A 9952-nucleotide genomic window follows, 5' to 3' on the forward strand; every position below is an offset into this window, starting at 1 on the left:
GAAAGTTTTGAATCTGTGAAGCGCTTAACTGCACTCTCATTAGACCAGAATCCTTGGAACTGTACATGTGAACTGCAGATTTTTCGTGACTTTGTTTTAAAACGTAATCTCTACACACCACCAACGGCATGTTATTTTCCCGTGCACTTACGTGGCATGTTGTGGGTGGAGGATCAACCGGAAGCGTTTGCCTGTAAACCCAAAATCATATATCCAGCACGCGGTGCTTCCATCAATACGTCAAAAGAAAATGTTACATTGGTTTGCCGAGTGCATGCTTCACCTAACACACACATATCCTGGGATTATAACAAACAAATGTATCGCTCCAATGCAGTGAACAGTGCACAACAACAACGCGTACACATCCAACTGCTACGCGATGAACAGTCCAAAGAGAAGGAGTTCGGACGTGATGTGTTTATTTCACGTTTAACTATTATTGGAGCCGATAAAAACGACGAGGGTATCTACACATGTTTAGCAGAGAACGCTGGTGGCAAAGATGTAGTGCAAATGAATTTGCTGATACAAAAGCCAGGGTCAAAGGACTTGTTATTGCAGGGAAACTTAGTTATTGTGATTTGCTTAATGGCTTTGGGATTGCTTAGTGTGTCGGTGCTGCTCGCATTGATTACTTGTTGCATTTACAAGCGTTTCAAGCATATTAACTCCGCGCATCGACATCATCATCATCATCATTTGGATGTTGCCGATCAATTAACAACTGGCCTCGAACATACCACCACGACTGTAACGGGCGGCACTGATGTTGTGCTTGGAGTGAGTGTAGATGAGACATCAACGGGTAATTTCAAGCACCATTTGCAAAAAACAAATCTGAATGGTGGCACTGGCGGAATGGACAAATACAGTGAAATGATTAAGCATGGTGTTTCTGTGATGGACAATGGTTTTGTTAATGTTGGTGCTGATGGCGTTGAGCACCATAAACTGCTGCTGAACGATGCGAAAACAGGGCATGCGGAAAAGGCGTATTTGGAGCGAAGTACTAAAGGTGAGTTTTTATGTTACTAAATAAAATTACATTTTTACTTTCTTTTTTTATTGTGTGGATAGATGTTGGTTACTTTTCATTTCATCATTGCTCCATTTCATATGGCAATTGTTCCACATAGTCTTTGTTTTTAATTTTGTTGCTTTTATTATTGTGGTTTGTTTTGCTTATTTTCTGGTTTATAACTTGACCATGTGCCTCACAAGCACCACTCCGACCATTTTCATTCTGGAGTGATAAATATGGTAATTAATTCTCGTTGCAAATGGCGAAATAAAAATGATTTTGTTGCTTTTTTCCACTTGGTTATTTGTAACAAGAGTGACATAAAAAAGGAACACAAGCTTAGTCACAATTTATCACCAGCGTAATTATTTCATTAATCACTGATGCTATGCTGGATCCCCAGAAATTAGCAAGAATATTGAGCTTTGTAGAAATTTCTACTGCTCAACAAATATTTGTGTTTCATTCTTGGAAAACTAGAGATTTACATAGGAATAAATTCTTTTGCTTTTCATTTATACATAAAAGAATGTTTTTAAGTTTAATTGTGCCATATCACTTTTAAGCAAATATCTAGATTTTGTTTAGGACTTTTATACATCAAACTTCGTACTCTATTTGGGTTGTAGCATATTCCGTTTGTATAAAATAATACACTTTAAAAAGTTAAATTTATTGTAATTTTTCTATTCTGAGATAGAAAATTTAGAGAATATTTCATTACATTTTAATAAAATTAATTTATTATGGTATTGAAATATTATCCATATACATATATATCAGTTGACAATAAACTGAATAAAAATTTACTGATGACCCTCTGGTAATTATTATATATTATTGGAGCAAATAAGGAGTATTTATCCTTTCCTAATTAAATAGCTAAATGTATCAGTATCAAATGTGGAATGCTCACCTTTTCTTGAGCAAATGACTAAATGGATGAGAAGCCAAAAATAAAGACAGTTTACTCTTTCTTGAGGAAATGGCTAAATTTATCAGAAGCAAATATGGAGTGCTTATCTCTTCTTATTTTATCTGCAGTGAGGTTCAAGAGATGCATTAATCCTTTTTATACTAACTCAGCCAGATCACTTAAGAAACAGTCTCTTAGATATTTATCCCGCTTTGTTTGTAGTGACGGGCAAAAAAATTAAAAGTTATTATTACATTATATTACCTCTTTATTAACCTCTTACACAGTTCACTTACTAAAGTGGGACAACTTTGAAGAATTGATAGATTCTACTTTCTCTCCATCATGGTTATCGTTGCAAAGTCTGCGTGTTAAAATGCGCTAAATTTGAATAATTTATAAATTCTACTTGTGGAAACTCGCCAAACTTAATTTCTATACAGAACGTTTGTTGAGGGGCTTTAACTATGCACTATTGGTGCAATACCATGGTTGACGTACGCACACAAATTAGAAAGTATGCTTTGTTTTTCTTTTATTTAATCTGAACCATAGCAACCTTACGGTCGAGTCTATTATCACCCTTACTGATCCTGAAGTCTAGTTTGTTGGTTTATTTTAGTGAAGGCAGAGCTTCCACTTCTATCCCAGTAGCACAAAAACAAAATTTGTTGCAACAAATTCGGCTTCTAGATCTACTTTAACTTAACATACTATTATCTATTGTTTGATATATGTTAAGTCAAAAATGAATTTCCTGCTTTATAATATATGGGGAAATTCAAGTTCATTCAAATTTATTTATTCAAAAAATTGTCTTGCAAATTTTACATACTCCTGTCTTCTCTGTAGTTTATAAAACATTATTAGAAGTAAAATTTTTTTTTATTTTGTACTATACAAGTGGTCACACTGTAGTTAAATGAAGATAATGAATGTAATAGAGCGAACTTTCATAAGAGTTCAACGGAAGTTATTTCACCTTTTCTCAGTTGTATTACATTTGAAACTAAACTTAATTTGTACTAAAATTACTAAGAATACAGTAATCGTCTTCTCACCTAAGGAAACTTCAATTCCTTTCTACATTAAAAATTCCTTTAGTTGAAGTCGATTAGTTATGCAAGTTTATTCTCTTAGCATACTTTCACGTACCTATATATACTGTTATCTCATTTAGTTAAACTGAAATTCCAGTCGAAGTGAATAATTGAAAATTAGAATAAATAATTTCGACGAAATGTTGATTACCCACATTTTCAGGCGCCGTAAGATATTACAACTACAAAACATTAGAGGCAATTTCGTACAGATTTTGCAAATTTTGCTATCATAAATTCACATGCATATTTCAGAGATTCGCTCGTACACATTTTATTAGAGCCTGCAAGTAACTTCAAGATACACGATAACAATGAAAATATTCTATGTACTGAATATATGGGAGTGCAAAGTATCTCAACTCCCCCACGTTTTGTTTTTTTCTGTAGATAAATCAAAAATTTAATGAGCTATAAAAATAGCAATTTCAACAACAAAAACGAAAGCCATGGAAAGTGCATATCATATAAACAAAGCTGAAGTACAAGAGATATGGGAGTACCAGTCATATACCAGCCGTACGTAAATAGCGAACCTATGGATTTTTGATTTTACATATAGAAGAATTGTTGAATTATTTTTACAACGTGGTTAATATATGAGTATGCGCTGAGGATTGCTAGGTTTTTCTATTTTATATATGAAAAATGAAAATACACAACCGAAGAGCAAGTAAATAAAAATTATTGTAAAGCCAATTTTTGTGCAAATGTACTCAATAAATTATGCAAAAATATGGCAACGCTGACTTTTTAGCCAGAAACAAAGGCAGGCCGCTGTTCTACATTGTATGAGTGTAAAGCATCGGAGATAAAAATTTTATAAGCCAACAAAATGTTATTGCCAAAATGAAGTCAGCCAAAATTAGGCTTTCATGTTTCGATGTAGCAAATTTTGTTTCGCAGAAATAAAAAATATAAAAGCGAATTCAATGCATGCATTTCGAATGAAATTTACAATGAATTTAAAATGCCTTAAATGAAATTCCTTGCTCTCTACAAGTACTTTGAAGTATCAATTATGGGCTAGCAAAAAGTCAATTATTACTTTGGATTAATGATTGTGTAGTACTGAGTGGCAGGATGTGGCAGCCACATTATGGTTGCTATGCAAATATTTAAGTATATAAATAATTTATTATTTATCAGTCGAAAAGAATTTTGGTAATATAAATGATTGTAGAAAATGGCATAAATTTAATTTTCAATGAGAATTTATTATGTGCTTTTGAAGAGCTCTTAAAATATGAGCATTAAATTTAAAGGAATAAAATAATTTTAATATAAAACTCATTTTATCATAATAAATAGTTATTAAGTCTAATTGAAATATTTACACAAATAATAAAGGAATTTAAGCTCAATAAATTATTTTCATTTGTTATTTTGTAATAAATATATAGTAAGTTAATGAAAAGTTATTATTTATAAATAATTAAAATACTTTTAATAGAGTAAAACTTATTTAATAGCAAGCAATATTTATTGAGACCTATTTAGGAGGGGATTTTTTAAAAAGAGTATAAAAGTCTAAATTTTTATCTATTGTTTTGTTAAGTGGTTTTAAAGTAATGAATAAAAAAGTCATAAGAAGAAAATTAATTAAGAGAAAACTATTATATTTAGCATGAAATAGACCTGCGGTAAAGGGAATTCCTGAGATAAGGCATGCTTGACGTAAGATGCGACTTTACTCCAGCTGCGACTTTACTTAGATAGAGTCAGTATCAGATACTGATCAGTAAGATCAAAATATTTGTTATTAAAAAAAAAATTGAAGAAACAGAATAAGTTAAAATATTTGTATATTGGATTCTTAAGAAACAGAAAAAATCGTATAGTATGTGAAACACACCGTTCATATGACACGTTGCAATACCCACTGATGTTTTGGCAAGAAGATGATGGATATCACTTCAATATAAAAATGATAAACCCATTGAAAGGTGGGTATCAACATCATAGTTTTCAATTCAAAATACAGACGTGAGTCTTACTTCTAAGATACTAATTTTACTATTTTTAAATCAGGTGAGGAAACTGCCAAGAAAATTAGTTCGTGTAATCCAAAATGGAAAGAGATTGTTCAAATGTTGCTTCCTGGACAGACATCAAGTGATCGGCACGATATCACTGCACGGGTATTAAGCACAAAAATCGATCGCTGATGAATCTAAAATTTAATATAACATTCATTGACTGTTACGCGGTACGAAGTTCGCGGGGTCACCTAGTTTGAAATAGAATAATGTGAGATAATTTAATAATAAAGAATTTACTGGACTTACAACAGGTACCAAAAACTTATAACTAAAAACGATGTTACCCCGCTTTACTACTGATTCCAGTGTGGGTCTTTAACCGCAAGACTATCCTTCATTAAACGTGTATTAATTCTTTATATAAAATAACTGAAAATGATTCATCATATATCAACGATTCAGGGGGTCACTTAATAAATAACCACTTCGTTGATTTCTTAATTATTTTTTGATATACAAGTATATCTTAATATAATGAAAATTCCTATCTATATTTTATACGTATTGTAAAATTTGCTTAATTGACAATTAAGGAAACTAATGAACCTGTAACTGAAGCAATAAAATTTTAATGACAAGTAATAATGACACCTATTGAATGACTAGAAATATTATTAGTGATTGAATGTTTTATTATTCATGAATAGATTAATTTTTTGATAATTGAAAGTATTGAGTGCTTTTATGACAAACAAGAGTTTAAATGAAAATATATCTGAGGCCAAACGTGATAAACCAATTTAATATTCAAAAAACAATAATTCTCCTTAACTCTAGAGCTTTTATGAGTTAGGATAATATCGAGAATAAGTAATTAATTCAATTGCAGCAAGTAGAAGTAAAAAAGGACTCTATATTTTAATGGGTTCGCCCGAGCATATAAGAAACAATGTGTATTGATTGGTTAATTTATGTTTCTTTTTGACAGCAATATTCCTGACAATGCAATGTTCCTGACAGTATAGGCAATCCTAGCTCTAAACTTATTATACGAATAATTTAATCAACAAATACTTCCAAAGATCAATAGAAGTCTAAAATTGCAGTTTGGAAGATCAAAAATTCTGATAATTAAAAATAAATTCTTTTAGTTTCAAAATATTTTCACCACGTATATCTTCTCTCTCATTTATACAGCATTTAAATATTATTTTAGTAAGTACAAGTCCACATTGGATATGCTTTCTTGAAGTAACATTTTCACTAGATTAAACGGAGATCCATTAGCTACCAACACACGTTGTAATATACATTGAGGTTCACAAAAAGCTGCGAATTAAATAATCGAAAATTTTGCGAATGTTGACAGGCCTACCGTAGTTCTATAAAATGTAAAACCATCATAGAGATTTGGTGAACACATATTTTTTCTGTTGAGTTTTTTGTTTTTTAAGAGATATTTACTCTAATTCAGAGCTTGAGTATAGATTGCCTCATTTGTTTCGATATCGTTTTTTTTCCAAATCACCACTTGGTCTAATATTAGATTCAGGTATGTTATTTGATCACTTCAATAAAAATCCTTCAGTTTTATGGGTTTGAATTACATATTAAGAGGTTGTTCTTTTTGTGGAGGAACTTTTTACTTATTATATGCAAAGCACCTTTCTCGGGTGCAATTTTACAAATTATACACAGACTATAAACTTATTAAAAATTTCATATATTTCCTAAGATTACTGATGATGAATACTTGCAAACACTCGATACAGCGTTGTATGACCAGCCAAATTTCAATAAATTAACAAAATTTTTTGTTGTTGTATTTTCATTACTGTCTAATAGTTTTCTTTTGTCATAACACATACGACAAAAAGAAATTAACGTTACTTATTATTAGTTTTTATCAAAAAGATATATAAAATTTAGTAAAACAAATATTTCAAAAAGTTATAAAAAACTGAAGCTCTGAATACTGAATACTGTATCCCAGTATTTGAGATGATTCGATTGCAGTAAATTGACTACAATCTCTCTGCATCATAAAATCTATTGAATTATTTGTCCAGTAATATCTCAAATATCTGAATTTTATATTTTTCTTTCACTAAAAATTATGTTAATAATAATGTTTATCTCTTAGTAATTAGTAATAATCTCGAGATTTTAAATATACAAAAATTATTAAAATTCCATAAATTAATATATTTAGGATTAAAATATCTAAATAAATTAAATATTTAAAATGAAAACAATTGCTCAAAGCTGTTAAAATTCCAGAAATTAATAATCTTAAAATACTAATAGTACTTGTATTTCATTTCTAATTAAATGGAAATTTTTAAAATTCTTAAAATTTCATAAATTAATAGATTGAACATTAAATTATCCAATTAAATTAAACATTTAAAATTTGAACAATTTCCCAAAATTGTTAAAATTGCAGAAATTAATAATCTTAATATAAAAATATTTATTATTATTAATACTAATACTACTTGCTTATACATTTAATTTATTTTCTAATCAATGTATGCTATTATAACACATTATTTTCACATTATTTCAGAAACACTTCACATAAAATATCCGCATGGATACGTGCAGACCGAAATAATACGAAATACTTTAAGCAGCAGCACTGGGAGCAACAAACTAAGCAATAAAAGGCAAACACAAGATGCAAGTAAAGATTTTGTCGGACGGACTGTTGAATACCAACCGGATCTGCTACCAGCACATAGCACCAAAGTTATTAGTAGTCAAGAAGGACAGCTTTATAGTCCAATAAAGTCAACGACAACAATAAATCTACATGAGAATGAACATCAATTGCAGCAACAACAACATCATCATCAACAACAACAGCAACATCAACAGCAACAACAATTACAAGAAACCATTGTGACGACAAGCAACGCGCCAAAAAGTAAATACAATAGCAACGCTCAGGCATACCTGCAATCAAAATATAGCACGATAGCAAATACCAATAAACTGAGTGAAAAGTTAACCAAGCGCGAAATTCCAGGCATACCACTAATGACATCAGCTTCACTAACAGCAGCTGGATATGCAAATACAACGACAGCAGCGGCGCAAGAAAGCGGTTTCACCACACGTCACAGCAAATCACTGGCGTTGCCCGGACGCACCACTTCCACACCCACCGAAAATAGTTACGAATATAGGCAACCACCACCTCCGCCATATAGTGCAGCACATCGTGCAGCCGGCAGTCTGCTACTACAGCGACACACCAACTCCAACGATGACAAGGAGAATTGCATCACAAAAGATCAAGGCTATCAGGATTGTAAAGCTAATGATGTCGGAAATGTTGGCACAACAACAGCAACAACAGTAACGGCTACGAGACAGGCAATTGTGACCGCATCACCATCTTTGAATTTCCTCACTACAACCGGCTATACACCACGTCGACAATTGCTGTGATAGCAGTGACATGAAGTGGCATCAAACGAAGTGACGGACGATAGTGAGAGTGAGGAGCTGTTGCAACTACTACAATTGGAATATTAGCCTAGTTTGAATAATGCGGCTAATACAAGTATAATTTAGTGCGTGTACTTCAACTGAAGATATTACATTATTGCCAGAATTGATTTCCCAGTAGCAATATAAGTGCGCCAATGGACGAGTAACTGTGAATTACATATCTGTGTGAAGCAATGCATTGAAGTTATGGTAATTTGTTGAGCATAATAAAGCAACTTGTCGATTACTAACGCCATTTAAGTCTGTACTATGGTAATAAGTAAAATTGAGGTCAGATATTTTGTAGTACTCCTATATATATAGTATATATCTACAATTGAAAAAGTTGTATGCCAAATTGTTTCCGAATGCATGATAAGACATGCTGATGTTGCAATTTCATGCATTTGAACATAATTCATATTTGCAATAAATGCCAATAATAATTTATACTTGTATATAAATATCCTTGAGAAAATGAGCAATTGCAATTTACAGCATACACATATGATATGTTGCTTGTTCTATTTAATAAATAACAAATACTGAAGTTAGATGCATACGTGTAACTTACCTATGTATCTGGGATAACGAATGCATTGAAGTTGAAACTAAAATTAGTTGATTGCGTTGGTAAGTAACCACGTACATGTATAAATGTCATAAGATATAATCTTAAAGAGGTGTAAACTGAATAGTTGAATGTGATCAGAATGTAAGTGTAGCGCATATATTTGTAATATTCCTTAAAGTCTATAGGCAATAAGTTAAAAAACAACTAAAAATATTTTGGTGTGTATTTTTAGCTATGCGGTACTTTTAAATATCATATTTATTTATTTTTACTTTATAAAGTTTATATCTGTTTTTTTTTGTGAACTTCACAGTTGGTTTAAGTTCGAGTATTGTTGAAGTGTAATTTAAAAGTGTTTTTAATGCTTAAAAAGATACAATTTCAACTTAAATACCAAAGCATCACGTGGAGAAAAAAATAGTCCTTAGTCCTTCGTAGTTATTGTGTTACACCCCTGGGCTGAATTTGCTTACTGTTAAGTACAAATAATGTACTGAGTTGAAAAAAAAGCAGCACAGGATAAAAGTGTCCAAAAAAAAAAGATTCAATTTCATTACTGCCCACTTTAGACTTTAAATTTATGTACGAGTATTTAAAATAGCAGGTCTGCTATAGTATTTTGTGACGCATATTTATGTTGCTTTCGAAAAGTTTAAATAACTACGTAAGTGGGTAAAAGCTACTGTAGACACATTTTGTTGTTGTTTTTTTTTTTTTTTTGTAGTTTGTATTTATTTAAATTTCGACTGTCATTCAAGACAGTACAAATATTTATTGCGCCCAACAATAGGACCTCCCTGAGCAGACATAGCATCAGTGCTTAAGGCTATGCGACATACAAAACTCAGCGCAAGTGTG

General features: G+C 31.3%; 1 protein-coding gene across 1 annotated transcript in view; it reads left to right on the forward strand.

Moving 5' to 3' along the window:
- Window positions 1-9250, forward strand: part of LOC119666676 — a 9376-nt gene extending 126 nt beyond the window's left edge. Inside the window, exons 2-3 of the mRNA XM_038075955.1 lie at window positions 6-1018; window positions 7592-9250. Coding sequence (XP_037931883.1) covers window positions 6-1018; window positions 7592-8478 — 1900 coding nt within the window. The 3' untranslated portion in view covers window positions 8479-9250. The remainder of the gene's footprint in view (window positions 1-5; window positions 1019-7591) is intronic.
- Window positions 9251-9952: the final 702 nt, after the last annotated feature.

The sequence above is a fragment of the Teleopsis dalmanni genome, chromosome 1, assembly GCF_002237135.1.
Source record: "Teleopsis dalmanni isolate 2A chromosome 1, ASM223713v2, whole genome shotgun sequence".
NCBI classification, from domain to species: Eukaryota; Metazoa; Arthropoda; class Insecta; order Diptera; family Diopsidae; genus Teleopsis; species Teleopsis dalmanni.